Genomic DNA, 21,636 nt, shown 5'->3' with positions numbered 1-21,636 from the left:
ACCACCAACCAGTCTATTACTAGGAAGCAGTAGCAGACTCATAAACCTAATATGTGGCCCTGCCACTAGAGGGGGACAAATCGCCAAACCGTCTCCAGGGGTTTAGCGCTTCTCAAAACGTCTCAAATTCTGAAATTTTTCGACGGAAGAAAGGGACGCGTATTTCAACAAGAACATTGGCAAAAAGCGTGTCCCCTTGTCCAAGCTGCTGTATGTGAGTCGCACTGACATTGCCAACATCTGGTGTGTTTAGATAAGTCGGCTTTAAACAAGCACTCTAGAATCCAGTCGAACCAGCTTATCCAGATTTTAGTTTGGAAAGAGTCGTTCGGGAAGGGTGCTAGATGTTAGCACTCAGGCTCCATCTCCTGTTCGCCTGTGCCATCCCCGCTATCGATCAGCCCTACCACTACACCTGTCGCCATAGGATCCAGGTGCTATCCTGAGCTCAACAGTACTATAAAGAATATAGCTGTTGGTTCTGTAGGCATTGACTGGAAATGGTTTGGAAATTAGGATCTCTGAGGAATTATTCCAGTGGAGAAAAAGACTCCACTTACCAGAAACTACCCAGAGTACATGGGCATGTAGAGATGTCTTTAGCTGTGGAGGAAAAGAGATTTGGGGACAACAGCTGGTAGATACTATGTTAAAAAGGGATGTCCACAATCTTGTTATTGGCCACTAGGAAGCTAACCCAAAACCCACTGGAGTCTTTCCATTGACTTTAATGGGGTCTGGATCAGGCCCTAGGTTATCGCCTCAGAAAAAAACCTGGTCTTGCCCCAGTGTCCTTAACAATACACCAGGTTTATATTTCACATTGTTCCAAAGTTGAGTGTTAGTTTAGTGATCGTGAGTCTGAAATTGTTGTAGGGACGAATTATGAAAAGCTTTTTGGCTTTTTCCACCTCAATTCCCGAGTCACACAAGCCACTGCACAGTTACTAATAACAACAATACTCCATCTTCAAAGAATTTACGGTGCGAAGCACCAGATCCCCTTCCACCGATACCACACTTCCACCGATACTGCACTTCCACCGATACCGCACTTTGCCAGTAAATGCACAGGAAGGCTGCATGCCTAGCACTGGAAGTTCCTAGTATGAGAATTGGGGCAGACTCAGGAGGCTTTTCATGAGCAGTCAGCATTGAGAAAGCCCAGTTCTCAGTAATGGGGGTCAAATACAGGTTTGTGGATTATTGCAGAAAACTGATGGCAGTTCAGAACAATTCCTACCCGGCTCTGGAAAATAAGCAGTCCCGCAAAGCGCCGCACCTCAGACTGCAGAATCCGAGTGGTCTTTTCTGGCTGGACTATTTGTGCTTTGGCTCAAGCACAGAATAACTGTACTTTCCCATCATTAAATAACCATGACAGACAATTGAGCACAGTGCTTAGAAACATCACACAAACATGCATACTTACTGCTGGGAATCTCGAGCCCGGCTATTAATTTCTCGAGCCAAGACAAAATGTTCGTTTCGGTGACAGATTGGTCCGAAGGAAATGCAAATACTTCCCCGCCGGAATGAAGGTTCACCCAAGCAAGAAGTGGCAAAGGAGGTGGAATGCTGAAATATGCCTTTAGGACTCCTCTGCCTACAGGAGTGGTTTTCCTGTGGAACAGATCAGATTGAACTTGTTCACGAACACTTTAGCAATGAGACAGGAACAGGATGTCCCGATTTCATAGGAACAATCCCGATATTGGAGGCTTTTTCTTATATAGGTGCCTATTACCCCCACCCCCTGTCCTGATATTTCACTCTTTCTATCTGGTCACCCTCGACAGGGATGAGCAGCAAAGGCCAGATCCTGTGAGGTGCTGAGCGCTCTGCCCTGATCCAGCAAAGCACTTAAGCCCGTGCTTAACTTCAAGCATGTGGCCAGTTGCATGGAGGTCAATAAGATTACCCATGTGCTTCTCGGTAAATGTGCTTCAGCTGGATCAGACCTAATGTATCTGTGTGAGAGCGACCATTTAATAGGGAGGAAGTGTGGCCCACTGTGTAGGGGCACGGGGGCGGGGGTGACTTCACTCATGTGAAGATGATTAGCATCAGCCTTATGAACCACTTAAGTCCTGCGATGAGCGCTGCCGAGGCGTGTGGCTGGTTTTCTGCACAGTCGTGAATTTCACCCTAGAAGAGGAGGGTGCATTTTACTAGCTACAAAGCAAACAGGCATCTCCTTCCCAGTCTAGCCATTTAAACGACACAACCTTTTCCTCTTTGAAACTAGACTTCTTCCTTCCAAAAAGGTGATTTTCCTTTTTAAATAAAGAAGAGTGGAGGACAGGGGCGGGAAGGGAGAATTTGAGAAGGCCAAAAGTTCACCGGGTGCTTATATCCCACACATTACTGGCAACCAGGTTGTTTTCTCTTAAAAAAAGAAAGAAGGTGCCTTCCCCATCAGCTAAATTATTCCCCACCCCGCAGTACAGTTCTTGTAGGCAGAGCACTTTCTGATTAATTTATTGAGGTGCCTCGGGGAAGAGAAAAAAATTAAGAGATGGAATAATTAAAAATACATGTGGGGGAAGGGATAAAAATCTTCCCTCCTGCAACTTTGTGTTTCTTGGCTGTCATCTTTGCTCTGTTGTGCAAGTCGGTTGCTTGGGGCTGGGCGGGGCGGGCCGGTCCCTTCTTTTGCTCTAATTCTTTCGCTCCTTCTTTTGAAAACTTTCCTTTCTCTCCCACACCCAGCCCTTCATTGCACTGTTCATGAGTATTTTCACCTTAGTTACTAAGAAAGTAAAATCAATCAAATGAGCTCCTTCAGCAAGAATTAATTGACCCTGTTCTCCTATGGATGAAAAATAAATGGCATCAGTTACAAGAACAAGGCTATTGATAGTTTAGTAGTTGACAGTTTAGTAGTTTTCCTTGAACCTGGATAGTCATCATTCAACTCTGACTGCACTTGGCTCTTTGGGTCACTGTTTCGCTGTTGTACGTGCCTACATTATTAAAGACTTTAATCACTGCTAAATAACTCAGCATCAGCATAGGAATATGGACATAGGACTGGTATGGACCTCCTGCATCTCCAGGCAACCTTGCCATGATTCCCAGTGAGTTCACACTGAATAACTGGTTTAAAAAACAGCTAGATGGTGTTTTCAGTAACTGCAGAACCAGCTTTAGCATCCCTCAGAATGCTGTGAGCTAGGGTCCTGGAAAGAAGCAAACATGTTTTTTCATGCTCACAGGTTCATCCAGCAAGCGAGAAATGCCTCGTGGCCTTTTCCATTCGCCAAACTCAACATTTCCATTCTCACTCTTTGATTTAGGCCTCCATCGCTGAACAAAATGAGTAAGGGTTTTTCCAGGCTCAAGTAGTGGGGGAGATTTTCCACTGTGATTTCTGGCTGCAAGAGAACAAAGTGAGATGGGTTTTAGGGTGAAAGGATCAAGGCCAGAAGAATGCAGGGGCTAATTTTACGGAGTGGTGCCATTTATATGTTGGGTGGAAGCTGCTCAGATTATGGACGTGTTTAAAACGCCTGGAACGCAGACACATGAATCCAGCGGGCTTAACAACGCATGTGGGTGTGAAACTCACCCCTCTCCAGTGGAATGGTGCAAAGCCTAGGCACCACTTAGATATAACCCCACCCTCCCAGCAATTGTTTAAACACATCTATGAACACATCGCAGATGGTCATGCAGTATCTCGTGAACTCCCCGTGTAACTGAGAAAGTGCATTTATTTTTATCGTACACAGCAATTATACTTACAAATGTTTCCAGTAATTGGGACCTGATTGTCTGAACTATGTCCGGTGCACTCTGTTTTGATAGCGGGATGCTATCTAGTCTGTGATCTTCATGCCTAGCTAGAAGCAGCGCTGGAAGAGGAACAGCATATTTACGGGCCCTACAGGAAAATGGTTTATTACAACAATTGAATGCAACATCTTACGCACAACGCATTGTTTATGTCCTTAGGGGCTGGAGTAAGTACACTGTGGGGAAAGGCAGGGGAGGGAGAGAGACTTGAAGTCATCAGGGTCTCAATCCTGTAAGGTCCTGAGCACTCTAGGATCCAGCAAAGCATTTGAACTCTGTGCTTGACTCATAGACCTTTAAGGTCAGAAAGGACCACCGTGATCGTCCAGTCTGGCCCTGACTTCAGTGGGGTTCCTCACATGCTTCAAGTCAGGCATGTGCTTACACGGTCTGCTGGATTGAGCATGGAGAACCCGATTTGTAGAGGTACTTAGGCACCAAAAGATGCAGATAGGTCCCTAGGCTGCAAACACCGATGTTAATGGGAGTCTGGCACTTCGGTGAATTGAGAATCCTACTACGTGTCGATCTGCTTCTTCAGATAACCAAACACCCTTAAAAATCTGGCCCCGGCTGCTCGGCCCCTCGCAGGAGTGAGCTCAAAGGCCCTGATTCGCTTTTATGTTGAGCATGTGATGAGGTGGTGGGCTGAATCACGGCCTAAATGGGGGTCTATGTTCACCGGCCTCAGTGGGAAAACTGTAGATGCCCAGCACAGAGGAAGCACCTAGCGCCGTGTGTCTGAACATTGAAATGGCCAGCAGCCGCTCGCTGCAATATAGCAGAGTCAACAAGGACTTGGGCAAAGTTTTGCATTGGCTTTAAAACTCTAGAAAGGGGCTTCCCTTCTGTTGGTTCCCAGCCACATGGCTTTATAGCACAAAGAAACTCTTGGGGCCCAGGGTATAAACTGAGATTGATGCCCTTTTGAAGGCTGAAGGAATGGGGTCTGGAGAGACAGCCACGGACTTCAATGGGATTTGGATCAGGCCCACTCTGCACAGGAAGCCGAGGAGAAATAAGCAGCTAAAAGTAACCAACAAAGGGGGGAAAAACTGAGGGGGAGACTTTTTCTTTTGCTTCTTTCTGATGGGTGAAGGAGGGATGAACATTTTCTCCACACCCCCACACTACTCTGCCTTTCTTTTTTTTTTTTTTTTACATTATAAGTTTGATCTTGCCTGCCCCGGCCAATTCTGTGGGTAGAGAACTAGCAAGGTTGTGAGATGACAAGAAAGCGAAAACTTAGCAACTGAGACTGGGGAAAAGAATCCTTCAACAGAGACATAAAGTGACTTATCCAAGCTTATCCAGGAGGTCAGTGGCAGAGCCAGGAGAGAATCCAGTTCTCCTGCATTCCTGCCCAGGGTCCTCTCATAGTTAGCTAACATAAGAACGGCCATACTGGGTCAGACCAAAGGTCCATCTAGCCAAGCATCCAGTCTTCCGACAGTGGCCAGTGCCAGGTGCCCCAGAGGGAATGAACAGAACAGGTCATCAAGTGATCCACGCCCTGTCGCCCATCTCTGTTTACAGGGCAGTGCAGGCCTTATGGCCCTCTCTACACTATGGCTTGTAGCTGTATTTAAACAGTTATGGTAATGCCCAGACAGTTGGAACATTGTCCTTAAAATACAACGGAATTCACTCAGGTGCAGATCAGTTCATATTCTTGCCAAAAAGGAAAAAAACAAACACTTACAGAACCAACGCATCATCTTCAGCATACAGTCCTATTGTTACATATCCCCGGAGCATGTTTCCTGCTTTGACAAAAGCTTCCCTTGCTGTAAAAATACATAAATAAGTAAATAAACATCCCAAAGAAAAGTGCATTTTTTCCCTTTGCAAATCCGAGAGGGCAACTGAGTGCTGGAACAGGTTTCCAGGGGAGGTGGTGGAATCCCCGTCTTTGGCGATTGTTAAGAACAGGTTGGACAAACACCTGCCAGGGATGGTCTAGGTTTACTTGGTGTTGTCTCTGACCTCCTGAGTTCCCTTCCAGCCCTGCATTTCTACGATCAGACACTGTTGGCAGCAATAGCAAAGCCTGGGGCATGGGCTGTTTTTTTGTTCTGTGTTTGTACAGCGCCTAGCACCGTGAGGTCCTGCTCTCTGACTGTGACTCCTAGGCACTACGATGATACAAACAATGACCAATAATATATAGTATCTACATCCTGATGGAAGGCCAATACAAGCACACTGTCTTACTGATTTTACGCTTACACACCTTTAAATCCAGCAAACTAATTCCTTCAAACTTGGCTTGACTTTTAAAACTTGGCGAGACCCTTCCGAATTAATTATTAATGATTATTATTTATGTGGACTTCCATAGCACCAAAGAGCCCCGGTCATGGACCAAGACCGCACTGTGCTAGGCGCTGTACAAACACTGATCAGAAAGCTGGTCTCTGCCCCAAAATGTTTAAAATCTCAGGAACAGGTCACCGTCTAATCAAAAGAGGGGCGGTGTTGCAATTTCTATCTTGACATTGCCCTAAACTGTAGCTGCTGCAAAGATGTTCTAGGCCACTAACGCAGAACTCAGGAGGCCTCCGTTCAGGGCGGCTGCTTATCTAATTAGAACATGCAAGTTACACTTGGGGGCGAACCTCGTAAACTACTGGTCTAGCAGCTACAGATCCAAGTCTTTAAGGCTCTATTGCTCAACCCAGCACAGTCTGGAATCTCTGCAGACTGAGTAGTTCCCATTTTTCTATCTCCCCCACCCACACACTTAAAAAAACCCTCCAAGCATGACAGCTAAATGCAAAAATCCAGCATTCTTTCTTGATTAAAGGAGAGAATTCCTACACTTAGGAGAAGCCAGGAATTTCCAAAACTTAAGGCTGCAACTTTAACCCAGCCAAGTCACACATATGTAGCTTTTCATAATCCTTATTAAATGTTAAGACTCAAAATATTGGTTTTTGGTTTGAATGTATACCACAAAAGCAGCATAGCCACATTTAAGCATTCAAAAACCGTGAGTCAGGCTCTGATAAACCATGGGATTGGGTCAAAAAGAATACATGTGGGGTTCTCTTTCTTTGCCTTCTGTTTATGAGCTTTTAGGGAACACTCAGGTCACATTTTCATGCTCTTCTCTTCAATCACAAGAGCTAGAAATGCTCTTATTTTTCTTTAAAGGAAAGCTGAGATGCTCACATAAATCACATGACTCCAGGAGTTGGGGCTTAAAGTAAAGCCACCAGATACCACAAGCCTCATGATAAAATTGTGAGACCTGGTTGTGCTGTAATATATATAGCATGCACAACATGGATGAATGAAAGTGATAGGTGCTACCTTTGATTTTTGGAATTTTCTCATCTTTGGCTGCTTGATCGAACAACTTTACCAAAGCACTGGTGGTGGGGCAAAACCAAAATAAGCCCTAAAGGAAGAGCTGCTTAAAAAGAGGAGGGCAAAAAAAATCAGCAGCAAAGGGAGCTGAACTGCCCCCTCCCTTTTTTTTTGTCAAATAATATAAACGAAATACAGGGACTAGGTGGGTGAGGTGATATCCTTCATCCACCTTGTCTCTCTAATATCCTGGGACCAGCACGGCTACCACAAAAGTGCATAAACCAACAGAGACATGTTAGTGGGATGGATGTGTAAGGAAGATTTTCTAGGAAGTGTCCAGGCGGACATAAGACATTGTGACAGGGTTGGGCCAGATGGCTACAGGAGAGTGATAGAAGGCAGATATATTAGCCCCAGGTTAAGTAGGTCCCTTTTCCCTGGGTAAGGTAACAGTGAAGGTTCCAGAACAATCAGGAACCTTCTGGAAACAATTAAGACAGACTGGCTGATTAGAACACCCGCAGCCAATCAAGAAAGTGCTAGAATCAATTAAGGCAGGCTAATCAGGGCACCTGGGTTTAAAAAGGAGCTCACTTCAGTTTGTGGTGTGCGTGTGAGGAGCTGGGAGCAAGAGGAGCTGAGAGTGAGAACGCGGACTGTTGGAGGACTGAGGAGTACAAGCATTATCAGACACCAGGAGGAAGGTCCTATGGGGAGGATAAAGAAGGCGTTGGGAGGGGGCCATGGGGAAGTAGCCCAGGGAGTTGTAGCTGTCGTACAGCTGTTCCAGGAGGCGCTCTAGACAGCTGCATTCCACAGGGCCTGGGCTGGAACCCGGAGTAGAGGGCGGGCCTGGGTTCCCCCCAAACCTCCTAACTCCTGGTCAGACACAGGAAGAGTCGACCTGGACTGTGGGTTCATGAAAACAGCCAAACTGAGGGCTGCCATGAATCTCTGAGGCGAGCAAATCCACCAATAAGCGCAAGACCCACCAAGGTAGAGGAGGAACTTTGTCACAACATATAGTCCAATTCAGGAAAGTACCTAGGCAGGTGCTTAAATCTAACCCTATTCAGGACAGCATTTAAGCAGGTGCTTGAGACTTGAGCATATGCTTAAGTGCTGTCCTACATAGGCAGGGGCAAGGAGTATACTTTCTTGAATTGGGACTGCGCTCAGCTGAACCAGATTTTCAATGAATTCCACATTGTGGCCTGGATCGTCCCCCTCTTTCGTGTGCCTCTGTTGAGCCTCAGCCTTTTGGGGGCTGTCTGAGGCGAAGCCAGAGCTGTCTGCCTATCCCACTGCTGGAGTTCCCTTTTGAAGTGATCACTGTGGCAACCGCTGAGTTTTCTGTAGGAACCAGAAGCCTTGAAATTAACATGGCTCCTCCATGAGATAATGAACCCTACCCAAAAAATCATGGTCTAGATTCAGCAAATGTTAAACTGGGTTTTGCTTTAATTCCCCCAGAATCTGATCAACTCTTCACACCTACGGCCCTCGATAACGCTTTGATGCTTGTCTAGAATAAAAGTACATTGGAACAACAGGGAGAGTACCGGTAACTGCCAAGGGAGAGAGCTCTGTGTCCTACAAAAAGTTTCACTGGAAAAAGAAACCTTGAGCATGATCCAGTAGTGAAAGTTCCCAAATATCAGCCGTGTCTTATGAAATCATACTCTATCCAGCAGTAACTCAGAACGCAGTATGTCTAGCCTCTCGATGAGGGTTGCAGTGACCTCTAGACATCAGTCAGCTGTTTGTAAATTCAAAGTACTGTCGTGACTCTTCACTACAGCAATGGAAAAGTTCCACGACCAACCCCGTAGGTTTTATGGGTGCTACATTTGTAAGTCTCCTGAAAGATCATAAACGGGAGGTGAATGTATTGTAAGAGAGACATGGCACAATAAACTGCACTGGCATCAATTACACCTCACTGCAGATTTGTGATTGTTATTTGCTGTTGGCTCAAATATCAAACATAGCTTAAAACATTATCCTGAGAAACAAAGACGAGTTGTAGCTGTAACAAGTGTTTTGTTCTATACCCCACTTCATGGCTCTGCGCCAATCAGGACGCGTGCCAGGCTCCTCTTTCAAATTTGTGCAACCCTCAGATTTTGTCTGTAACTCTCCTTACTGGTTTTGCGATTCATGAGGTTTCAGCTTAAACAAACATTTTACCACTGCCCAGCCAACGCCTACTCTGTGATCACGCAATGCGGTTAAAACACGGCATCAGACGCAGCAGTCATTTCCAAGGCGATGGGTGATATCCAAAGCAACGGATAACTCCACATTATTTGTATTACAGTAACACCTAGAGGTTCCAACCAAGAAAGATCAGGGCTGCAGGGTTGCAACTACAGTTCATAGGACCTCACCCAGAAATCCCCTCTATGCCTATGGCTGCAGCCCAGAATCAATGGGGCAGGAACCATCATTGTGTTCTGCGTTTGGTCTGTGCCCTACTGCAATGAGGTCATGGCCTTTGTCTGGGGCTCCTGGGCTCTCTCACAATAACCATAAATAATAACAACAGTGGTCGAAGAATTACGGAGATTGGGGCTCCATGCTGTGCAAAGACATAGCAAAAGAGCTCCTGCCCCAAAGAGCCTACAGTCGCTAAACTGACAAGACAGACCAAGGCTGCGACAAGAGAAGTATCATTTAATTCAGCAAAGCACTGACTTTTTAATAAAAACCCTAGTCCTCAGGGGTGCAGAGAAAAGCTGGAAAAGGTGACACCCCCCCCTCCAAGCTCAAACACCAGACAGGAAATCAAGAGAACTCAACATGTATTGGGTTTTTTAGAAAGCTCTTGATTTTTTTAAGCCAACCTTATGATTCTGGGGACCTGACTAATGTTTTTTGAACTCCTGGGCCTGACAACACTAAGCAGGACTCCAGGGATGGCATTTGTGCAAGCCAGGACTCCAGTGTCTGCAGACCCCTTTCGGTATGTCTACACTGCAATAAAACACCCGCGACTGACCTGTGTCAGATGACTCAGGATTACAGGGCTCGGACTGCGGAGCTCTAAAGTTGCAGTTTAGACGTCCAGACTTGGACTGGAGCCTGAGCTCTGACACCCTGCAAGGGGGAAGGTTCCCAGAGCTCCGGCTCCAGCCCAAGCCCGAACGTCTACACTGTAATGTTATAGCCCCACAGTCTGAGCCCCGTGAGCCTCAGTCAGCTGACACAAGCCAGCCACAGTGTTTTATTGCAGTGTAGACACACCCCGTAAGCACACATGTTGAGGTGCATTCTCAGCCTCTATTCTAGCTCCCTTCAGACTTCAGTCCTCACAAGTAGCCTGATCTTAAACCCAATGAAGTCAATGGAAAGACTGCCATTAACTGGCCTCAGATTCAATGCTGCATGCAGGCCGATAAGCCCTTCATCCCCTTCCCATAGGCCCGCTGAAAACCCTGCAGTCAGGCAGTGTTTTAACTAGCCGTCAGTGAGCCAGGAACTTTGTCAAACACTGCTAGGAGTCTTACAGGTGCTTCCTAATTACACAATGAAGCCAGTATTTAAGAGAGCATTTTATTTCCAGTATCTTTAAAGAATCAACCAACTTTTGGTATCAAACCAAGTTAATCTTCTATGTGATTGCCCCCAATTTTTCCAGGAAACTTCTCTGTCCCTGTTCTTTAGAGATGTCCCGATGGGCTTGTCTGCATGGGGAAATTTGCCAAAATAGTTATACTGGAATAATTATTCTGGAATAAGACCATTCACACAGAAATTTAGAGCAAAATAACTATAACTATTTTGGTACATTTCCCCCTGTAGACAAGCCCTTAGGAAAACACTTATTTGGTCGCTTGAATGGTAATCTAATAATACAATTTCATTGAAAGTGCATTGATTGTTCTTTTGTTTATAGCTGGACATCCTGTTAGTCTAACTTCAGGTCCTGGAAAAGCCAAGCTTTTCTGGAGTAAAAGTGTCATGAGAAAAACGTCCTCCTTCTGGTAAGCAAAGAAACGAGCTTTCCCCCAAGTCAGGAGACCTGGGATCTGTCCCCTGCTCTGTTTCTGACTTGCTCCGCAATGTCGGGCCCATCCCACATTTTTTGCAGGCAGCCATTCATTTTGAAGGCCTCGATTTGTGGGCCCCGCCCCGATGCCCTCAAAGCTAGAAGCGGCTTTTGGAAAGCTGGGCCTTGTGCTCCGTTTCTAACATGGAGATGGCAGCGCCCACCGCCATTATAAAAAATGCTTTAGTTTCTACTGATGAAATTGATCCAGAACCCCTGGGAGTCAATAGGTGCCTTTCCTTTAACTTTAGTGGGCTTTGGATCAGGCTTCATAGCGGTGCTAAATACCATTATTATTTACCCTACTGTGCCTTAACTATTGCCGATCAGCCCTATGTCTTTAATTCCGTTACACTCACGTTGTGCCCTCGACACATTTTCACCCCCTTCTGTCAGAGCGTGGCTTGTGCGGGTGCGTAACTGAAGCCAGCTGGAGGTGCAGTACAGAAACCAGTGCTATGGAGCAAGATGTAACCAATCTGCCTCCCAGAATCCCTTCCCAGCCGCAAAGCTTCTCTCTTTCTGCTTTCCAACCACGGGCAGAGGCTCGCAGGTTTCCAAGCTGGGTGAAGGTAACTGACAGGATGTGATGTTCAGCTTGGCTTTGACTGGGGCATGGCGAGCCTGGCTATTTCTTGAGCTGTTTTTGAGGGGAACTATGCCTGCCCATTTCCCCTCTCTGGGTTGATATATAGTCATTTTAGTCTCTCACATTAAAGTCAGGGCTGGTTCCATTTAGAAACATCATGGACCAGATGGCCTCCTCTCCATCAGCAGACGGAGAGGATGGAAACCCAATGGATCCTGCCGTGGGGCTTGGGAAGGTGCGAGAGGAGGGTACCACTTGTGCCAGCAGACCCATCCTTTCTTCAGACTTCCTGGAAGCCCCTCTGCAGAGATCAGGTTATGGAGGAGGGGAAGGGGTAGGATGGGGTTCATGGGAACCAAGTGAGAAAACGGAAGCAGAACTCAACCTGCGGAAACGTCAGCGCAGAGTATTATTTCCCATCGGCCGGGAGAGAGGATCACATGTTTAAAGGCAGATGCTGGAGGTCCATGCTAAAGAATGCATGCGCAATTGTGCACCCACTGCCTGCACACACAAATGGGGTGACTGGGGGGCCAATGGCTTGTAAGATGCCTAACTAGCCAGTGGATCCCACTCATTTGCGTGTGCAGTCATAGCCACCGGATTCACTACCCCTCCTCTTGACCCTGAGCCCTCAGCATATACAATTATTAAGAGTAACCACCGACACCTCACCGAAGATTTTCAGTGGGTCCAAGCACTACCCACTTCCAAGCCTGCTTAGCTTGTAAAGTAAGATGACCACCAGGAATTTTCAGTTGTCCTATCTATTTAGCTTAAGGTTTAATATCACTGTCCACAAGTACAGTGTCTGGACACCTTCCATGTAAAGTTAATAGCAACAGTGAAGTCCCTGTGGATTTCACAGAGCCACTGGCATGTCTCCCTTCATGGGGTAGAAGCTCTGCTTGAGGTAGGTTTTGGTTTTGATTTTTTAAAAATTTATTAACGTACTTTTGGTTTCATTTGTTCCAGGAGTTGGGCGGATTGTGGATTGGTTGAGATTTGCTTGGCAGAAGCGGGGAATGGCATTCTCACAGTTGGAAGGCCTTTTTGGAGAGGAAGGGTGTGTAGCGTTTCCTTGAGATCATCAGTCTTTGGACTGGCCGGACCTTGGTTTTCCCTGGAAATTTGTTCCATAGCTAGATCCCCTCAACGGAGAATGCTTTGTCCTTGGCTCTCACGCACATTGTCATTATATTTGTGGTCTGCATTGTCCCAGAGAAACTCTTCAATCTAGCTGGGGCTTTACCCATTAATTGAGCTGAAGATTAGGACAAGGCTTTAAACTGGCACCAAAAGCTGACCGGGAGCCGGTGTGGGACAGGAAGATGGGCCTGATATGCACTTGTATGCTCACTTCTTTCTGCTAGCCCTACAGCTGCAGGTTACTGCATCTCTCATAACTTATTCATTCCACGAGGCGCGTACCCAGCTGCAGCCACATAATGAGAGATTGTTCTGCCATGAGCATTAATGGTTTACCACTTGTTGCAGGGCTTGGAAAGATAAGGAGGGTGGTTGTTTGTAAAGCTGAGCATGATGCAGAGTTCACACCAAAACTTGACACGCACAATCTACAGTTGTGGTTTGATCTCCAAGGCTCCTTCTTACTTATCACCCAATCAAACCCATCTTCCTTGTCTCGCGTACCGAGTTGGTGTATCATAGCTCAGTATGACATTTGGAAGGGAAGGAAAATAATCTAGGTGGTTACTTGTGGCCATAGTAACTGAGCACTCTGTTATTTTTAAACCACCGGTACTTGAGTTCACAAGGAAATCATGCATTCTCCTCTCAGGACAGTGGACTGACAAAGGGCAGAGTTAAAAAAACCACAAACCCCTAAGACTGATCTTGAGTTACCCACATGCAAATAACAACAAGAATCCAAACAACACTGTGTTAACAGTGCAAACATCTCTCTCATCCTCGGGTAACTCAGACCCACCAAGAGATTATCTGGTGGGCAAACAAACCATCTAACAGGTTTCAAGGAGGAACTTGATACGTTTATTAATGAGATTATTTGCTGGGGCTGCCTGCAACAGCTGGAGCCTGGACCCAATGAGCCAGGACATCCCTTCCAATCCCATGTAACGCCACCCTGCATACAAAGAGAGGTCCTCCAGGTAATGATAATAAAACACCTAGCTCTTACATCGTGCTTCTCATCAGTAGAACTAAAAGCACTTCACAAAGGAGGACTGCATCATTAGATAGATGGGGAAATGTAGATACAAAGAGGGGAAGTGACTTGCCCATGCTCACCCAGTAGGCCAGTGGCTAAGCTAGGAATTGAACCCAGATTTTTTGAGTCCCAGGCCCGTGCTCTAGCCACTAGCCTACACAGTGCTAAAGAGAGTGTGAAAGCCTGAAAGAGTGTGCCAGGTACCAAGACAAAGGCCCCACAGAAGAAGCCCTAAGGGTAGCCAAGCTAGGAGAGGAGGCATGGGCTGGAATACAGGGGGGTATTATAGTGAATGACTTTCAATCAAGCCAATCCCCAAGAAACAAGCGTGGTTTAACCCTATTCAGCACATACAGCCTTTATTCTGAAGCAGGCTGGAAAAAACCATTAAGCAGGAGAATATTCAATCCCAGAAGGTGCATGTCTTGGGGATATTAAGAGCTGTGGGACACAGGGCTGATAAGGAAAGTGCCATCTCCATTTTACCTACAATACCCCCACTGCGGTGCTACCTTGGCTACTCCTTTCTGGCTGGATATCCTGTCTCGCAGAGCTCTGCTACATGAGGAATACATGCGGTCCACTGCATGTACATCTTCCACCTCCGCAGCCATGCTCTCTCTCTCTGGAGGGCCGTAATTTAGTTCAATATCTTTGCTCTGAGAGAGGAAATGAGTTATTGCCTGCGTGTGGAAATCGCTTCCTTTGGAGTACAAGCAACAGACCATCATTAACAGGTTCGCTCCAGAACCTACAGGAAAAGATCACTAGAAAACTTCTAAAGGGAGGGCCCCGATCCTGCAGAGGGGAGCCATGTGAATGGACCTGTGTCCCAGTGTGGAGAGCCACTGAAGTCAATGCCAGGGCACAAGAGTCATCCGACATGTACCTGCTTGCAGAACTGGGGTGTAGGGCTTCGTTCTCTGGAACAGCCTTTGTTGGGACTGGAGATCAACTGAAGGAGCACACCAACAGAGAGTTAGACTGGTCCAGTAGACAAAGCACTAAACTAGGACTCAGGATATCTGGAGTCTGTTCTCAGCTTCTTGGATGAGTCACTTTCACCTCTGTTTGTTCTCTCACCCTTTATGCATCTTGTCTATTTAGACTGTAAGCTTTCCAGGGCAGGGACTGTCTCCCACTAGTTGTACGGGCAATAGTACAGTGGGTCTGTGCTCTCATTTAGACACTACCGTACTGCAAATAATCAATGTGAACACATATGTCCAGTTACATCATTTAACAAACAAGGAACCAATGAGTTCCTCTCAAATGGCAGAAATCCTCATCTTTAGGTACCAGATAGGAGCTCCTAATCCTGCTAACCTTGTATTCTCTCTCACAAAGTGCCATGTTTACCTTCTTTCATGCTAGGGTGAAATACTCCCAGAACTGATGTGCTGTGGTATGATGACGAGTCGGCATAAACTTCCCCACTTAAATAATCGTCCACTTCTTCAATCGTGGTCAGCTTCACAGGGCAGGAAATGCTGCTTCTAGAGAAATGAATGAAAGCCAGGGGGGATTGCTTTGTTCAACATGATTTTAAAAAAAACAAAACATGCAGCTTTGTTAAAGAAGCAAAAACCACAACAGAGAGAGAGCAACGGAAGACAGAGGCACCAGGGAAAATCCCAACTGGCTTCTGGGAAGGGACAGCTGATCTGTATCATGACTACGCATGTCATGGGTTTGCTCTCTTACCCTCTCCCCAGAGGGAGAAGCATGTGGAGTGGAGCATCTTGTTTCGGTAGGGTGGGTTTTTGTTCGTTAAACATACCTGTTGCTCTGTGTTTATATTAGAGAGGGCAAGGTCAAGAAATGCACCTTGCACTTGGAGCAGAAAGTGGGGAGGCTTGTGATGGTCTTTAGTTCCCATGGGAGTTCATTCCACAGGCTCGGACCTGCCCCAGAGAAAGTTCTGTCTCCTGCACAGATGAGCCTTGACTTTGATTGCTGAGAGCACCATTGGGCCATAAGACCATGGTTGGCAATTCTGCTCTTCATCCCAGAGCTTTAAACAGTCTTTTAAGGTAACCTAAGTCTTTTAGGTAACCTGGGCCCAGGCCATGAAGCGCTTTAAAGATAAGGACTGAAACCATGAACTGGATTTGAAATTCTGCAGGAGTCTAGCATAGAGAGCAGAGAACAGGTCTGATGGGCTCACGGCAGCCTGTGTTGCTGAGAAGATGCGCTGCAGTGTTTTGTACTAACTGGAGTTTCCTAAGAGCTGAAGGTTTCATGCCCAGGTACAGCAAACTGCTGTAGTCCAGCCAAGAGGTGATGAAGGCATGAATAAGGGAGGCCAGGTCTTCATCCACCAGGATGGGATGGAGTCTCCAAGCCAACCGGAGATGGTAGGAAGGGTTACTCACAGCCATTGTAGTGTCAGAGCTCAGCGTCAGCGAGGAATCCAAGAGTATGCCTAGACTACGGACTGATCAACCAATTGTGAGTGTGAACCTTCAAATCAAAGCAGACAGCATCATGGCTGAAAACGCCCCAAAATAATTTCCTCTGCCCACCAAGTTTGATCCTGGGCGGTAGCTGGCTAGGATTAAAATATCCAAGTTGGGATTCTTTAGTGCTGGGTGGACTCTTGTGTTTGGAGGAGGAAGGATAAATTCCTGCTCTGAATGAGGTGTCAGCTATTTCAGGAGTGGCAACAGTTGTTCATGGCTCTGTTCCACAAGCCAGGAAGGGCATGGGTCAGATTCACACTGCATCGTCTTTTCTGAGAGTTAGGATCCTGGAAGCTTCCAATCTGCACCGGGGACTTCATCCAGTGCCCACTGAAGTCCATGGAGCTGCTCCCTGGTTAAAATAACAGGTGAAAACCTGACCCCAGTGAAGACAATGGGATTCCTGCAGCATGGCTCTATGCCAGTCCTCCTGGGTCTGCTCTAGGAGCAGGAGGGGTATTCTGGGGGCAGGGCTGGATAACGCTGCACACCAGTGATCCTTACAGCACAGTGGGCCCTGAGCCTGCAAAACTTAGAGCAGCCCACAGGCATGTGCACGTGTGTGTGTGTAAACACTGGGTGACCTACAGGCTCCATGGAAATCAATGGGAGTTTGCCACTGACATCAATGGAGACAGGATTTCACCCAAAGTGCCCTCCTGGATCACGGCCCAGGTAACTAACAGCAGAAGATTGTGGCTTGTTGTCACATCCGGGTCGTGAGGAGTCAGAACTAGTGGTCAGACCCGGAGTCCACAGTCACGAGACTGGAGTCAAGAGTCAGCTGGGTCGGGATACCAGGGGGTCAGAGGCAGGAGAGAAAATGGAGAGCAGAACCACAAGTCAGACGCCAGGAGTCAAGCCAGGTTGGGATGTCAGGAAGCCAAGCCAGGGAAAGAGGAGCCGGAGCACAAGGCACACAGTTCACAGCAGGGTGGATCCCAGTTGGTCAGATAGCTTCCTGTTCCTGCTGCTGGGTTAAATAGGGACAGCGGGCCAATCCGCTGTTCTGGGACTGCGCCAATAGGACCTCAGGGGTGGAGCCTCACACTGGGGCTGGGCTTTGTCAGTCCTGGGTAAGGGGCTGTCAGCAGGCTGCCAAGTGACGGGTTGGAGTATGGCTGCTCCAACAGAACTGGATTTGAGGCCTGTGAGTCATGACATCTCCCCCACCCCTAGGGGCGCTCTCTAGGCAACATGGGTTCAGGTTTCTCCGGGTGACTCCTATGGAAGGCTCAAACCAGGCCAGGAGCATTAACATTCTCAGCTGGCTTCCAAGTGCATATCTCTGGGCCCGCAACCTTCCCAGTCAATCAGGTACCATAACTTACTCCACTTGACCTTGAAATTAAGGACTTCATGGACAACGTATTCCTCCTGACCGTGTACTTGCACTGGTAGAGGTAGTGATTGGGGTCTGTTGGGGAAATGAGTTCTCAGTGTAGGGTTTTAGAGGTGAGACATGGAATATAGGGTGGTCTTTAAGGGACTTAGGGAGCTGGAACTCAACGGTGATGGGTTGATTTGTTGTTGACTCTGGTACAGGCCAAGGAACTGGTGGTATAGCTTCCGAGAGGGTCTGTTAATTCTGTAGAAAGCCATACCTTTTGTCCTACAGAGTAGGTGGGTCCTTGTTGCCTATGCTTATCTACATACTTTTTGTAGTCCTCCTTTGCCTTCTCAAGGTGTCCCTTCACCTCTTCTTGGATGTGATGGACATGTTGACCTAGGTCAAAGGCCAAGAGGTTGGGGCAGGATGTTGATAGTTGTGGGTGAAATCAGGGGTGGTACCCATAGTTGACAAGGAAGGGGCTCTGGCCTATGCATACATATTCTGTATTATTATATGATAATTTGGAAAATGGGATAGTGTAAACCAGTTATTCTGGTGGTGATTAGTGTAGCATCATAGGTATTGCTCTAGGATTTGGTTGATTCTTTCCATTTGGCCACTCAACTGAGGATGGTAGGCAGAGGACAGGTGCACGTAGACCCCTAATAGATGTAGGGCCTTGTACCAGAAGCAGGCAGTGAACTGGGGCCCCCGGTCGGAGGTGATGTGATCCAGGAGGCCATGAAGATGACTACGTTGTTTATCCAGAGCCGGGCATTTTCCCCTGCAGAGGCTAAACCCGTGCAGGGAATGATGTGGGCCATTTTTGAAAATTGATCCACCCCTGTCAGGATGGTTGTGAAACCGCTGGATTCTGGTAGTTCTACCACAAAGTTCAAGGAAATTGCCTCCCAGGGCTGAAATGGGGTGTCCAGAGGTTTCTGGTGTGGTACTTTGGTGCAGGTAAACACCTGGCAGGAGGCAACAAAGGTCTCTATTGTGGAGCACATACCGGGCCACCAGAAGTACTAGGATGTTAATCGTTGGGTTTTATATCACCCCAAGTATTCTGGCAGGGTGGAGTTGTGGGCACAGTTGAAGAACTGCCACTCTCGCCAGTCTGGAGGGAGGGAAGAGGAAGGGAGAAATAGATGCAGTCCCTTATGAACATGATCCCCTCCTGGGTGTTGTGTGGTTCTTGGTCAATAATGGCCACATCATCAGGTGGAATTCCAGAGACAGAGGCAGGGTGGATGAGAATCAGCAAGTCCTGGCAGTGGGTTGCATTAAGGACATTATGGGACTGAGAACATTGGCTGGCTGTGGACAGGAGCATCATGGGTCAGAGCCATACCTTTGGGACAAGGCTTCAGCCTTGCCATTTCTACTTCCTGGATGGTAGATCAAGGTAAAGTTGAACCAGGAGAAGACTAGGGCCCACCAGAGCTGTTAATGGTTTAGGGCATTAGCCCTGCACAGGTGCTCCAGGTTCCTGTGATCAGTAAATACTTGGACTAGACAACAGGCCCCTTCCAAGTAGTGTCACTCTTCAAAGGCAGCCTTAGTTGCCATGAACTCTTTGTCCAAGATCCCAGAGTTTTGCCCAGCATGGGGTAAGCTTTGTCTAGTAGTAGGCAATAGGATGCCATATTTGTTTGGGTCTGTGCCTCTGGGAGAGGACTGCCCCAATCGGTGTGCTAGAGACAGGCTTCCACAATGAAAACTTGTGCCATGTCTGGGTGGGCCAATAGTGGAGCAGTGGTGAATGCAAGCTTTAGTTATTTGAATGTGTGCTGGCACTCAGGCGACCAGTGAAACTGGGCATTCTTCCAGAGCAGGGGAGTGAGGGGCTTGGCTTGTTTAGAAAAATTTGAGATGAACCTCCAGTAAAAGTTTGCAAAGCCTAGAAAACGTTATAGGCTGTACACGTTGTGGGGGGGGCTGCCAAGTAGCAGACAGCCTGGACCTTGAGTGGATCCATCTTGATTCCTGCTGGGGATGGGATGAAACCTAGGAACTCAGTTGAGGTCTGATCAAATGCGCACTTTTCGAGTTTACCGTATAGACCGTGATATCAGATTCTCTCCAGGACTGTACAGATGTGAATGGTGTGTTGGTTCAGATCATCTGAGAAGACCAATATATCATCTGAGTATACAACTACAAACTGGCCCAGGAGGTCTTGTTGCACACCATTAACGAAGTGCTGAAATGTTGCTGGGGCATTAGTCAATCCAAATGGCATGACCAAATATTCAAACTGTCCATAGCAGGTCTGAAAGACAGTCCCCCTCTTGGATATGGATGAGATTGTAAGCTCATTGGAGATCCAGTTTAGTGTATATGTGGGTAGCATCCACATGGTCCAACAACTCAGAGATAAGGGATAGTGCTTAGTGGTTCTGGACTGTTATTTGATTTAGGGATCGGTAATCAACACAGAGGCGGAGGCTGCCGTCCTTTTTTATTAAAGGACTGGCTGGTGAGGTTGACCTGCAGATGAACCCCCAGGCCAGGTTCTCTTGGAGGTGTCCTCGTAACGCTACCAGTTCAGGCTCTGACATTGCGTAGATCCGCCCAAACGATATTTTCACCACTGGCTGGAGTTCTGCGGGACAATCATAGTCCCAATGTGGGGGGAGGCTTTCTGCATTCTTTTTTTAAAGACATCAGCATAGCTGCAGTACTGGGGGGCGGGAGAATTCCACAGTTCCCCGAGTAGGTGTTTCAATGTGGGCAACTATACCTATTTGAACCTTCTTGGGCCTGGATGCAACCCTTCCTGGTCCCTGGCCGCACCATCAGCAGAATTCTGATGGGAACGTGACCTTCTGTTCTCACCAATGAATGAGGGGATCATGAAGGGTTAGCCAGGAGACGCCAACTATCAGGGGAAAATGTGCAGAATGGATCATTCCAGATCTAATTATCTCTGTGTCCCTGAATAACGGCCTCCAGGGGGACAGTCTCCTCCACATCAGGACCCAAAGACAGTGGAGAGCCATCAACAGTTCCAATCATCTCCGGTGTGGCCTCATGTCGCAGGGGAATCTGTAGGGCCTGAGCTGTAGCTGGATCCACAAAATTGTCTGCTGCTCCCGAATCGATGAGGGTCTCTTGGAGGGGGATCTGCTGGAGATCTCTCAGGATGCGCAGCTGGATAGGGGGTACCTGCAAATTGGAAGCCCCTGGATGGGGCTCAGGGTGGGTCTCAGTGAAGACTAGGGTACAGGGAAATTCTCTTCCCTCAAGGACCAGGCCGGTTCTCTTCACTGTGTCTGGACTGACTTGTTTCCCCAAGCTGCTTGGCACTCGTACTGGGCAGGTCGAGATGACATGGCCAGGGTCGCTGCAGTAGAAGCACAGGTGGCACTGACGGCGCCGTTCTTTTTCTTCAAGAGTGAGGCGCTGATGAGGCAGGTTGGCTTGCACAGCTTTGGTGGGCGATACAGAAGGTGACGTCCCAGTAGGCCTGTAGAGGAACTGCAGGGAACATCTTTTCTCCTTTCTTCATTCTCACAGCTGCTCATCTATGCAGTTGGCAAGGTCCACAAGGGTGTCTAGGCCCGCAGGCATCTCTACCCAGGCCAGTTTGTCTTTGATTTCTTCCTGCAAGCCCCCACTGGAACTGGTACAGCTGCACTGTTTAGTTGCACTCTGTATCCGGACGTGTGCCACATAGGAGGCCGCTGTGCCTTGTGCCCCTGCCGAAGTCTCCTCAGGGTGGCCTCGGCCATTTGAGCTCAGGGTGGGTCATTGAAGATGATTGATATTAGCTGGAGAAAGGCAACCCAGTTCGACAGCACCAGCCTATGATCTTCTAGCACGGGGGAGGCCCAGTCTAACACTTCTCGTATCAGCAGGCTGATTACCAGGGCCACCTTGGCCTGGTCAGAG

General features: G+C 47.5%; 1 protein-coding gene across 8 annotated transcripts in view; it reads right to left on the bottom strand.

Moving 5' to 3' along the window:
- The window catches only part of TXNDC16 (thioredoxin domain containing 16), an 81,139-nt gene that overhangs the window by 5,080 nt on the left and 54,423 nt on the right, over window positions 1–21,636 (bottom strand). For all 8 annotated transcript variants that reach the window (XM_073350120.1, XM_073350126.1, XM_073350119.1 and 5 more), the window contains 5 exons: window positions 15,304–15,440; window positions 5,501–5,585; window positions 3,748–3,886; window positions 3,217–3,377; window positions 1,433–1,623 (listed from right to left, as the gene is read on the bottom strand). In XM_073350120.1, coding sequence (XP_073206221.1) covers window positions 1,433–1,623; window positions 3,217–3,377; window positions 3,748–3,886; window positions 5,501–5,585; window positions 15,304–15,440 — 713 coding nt within the window. The remainder of the gene's footprint in view (window positions 1–1,432; window positions 1,624–3,216; window positions 3,378–3,747; window positions 3,887–5,500; window positions 5,586–15,303; window positions 15,441–21,636) is intronic.

The sequence above is a fragment of the Lepidochelys kempii genome, chromosome 6, assembly GCF_965140265.1.
Source record: "Lepidochelys kempii isolate rLepKem1 chromosome 6, rLepKem1.hap2, whole genome shotgun sequence".
NCBI lineage: Eukaryota > Metazoa > Chordata > Testudines > Cheloniidae > Lepidochelys > Lepidochelys kempii.
Note: the sequence above shows the minus strand (reverse complement) of the source record. Positions and strands in the feature narration are given on the sequence as shown.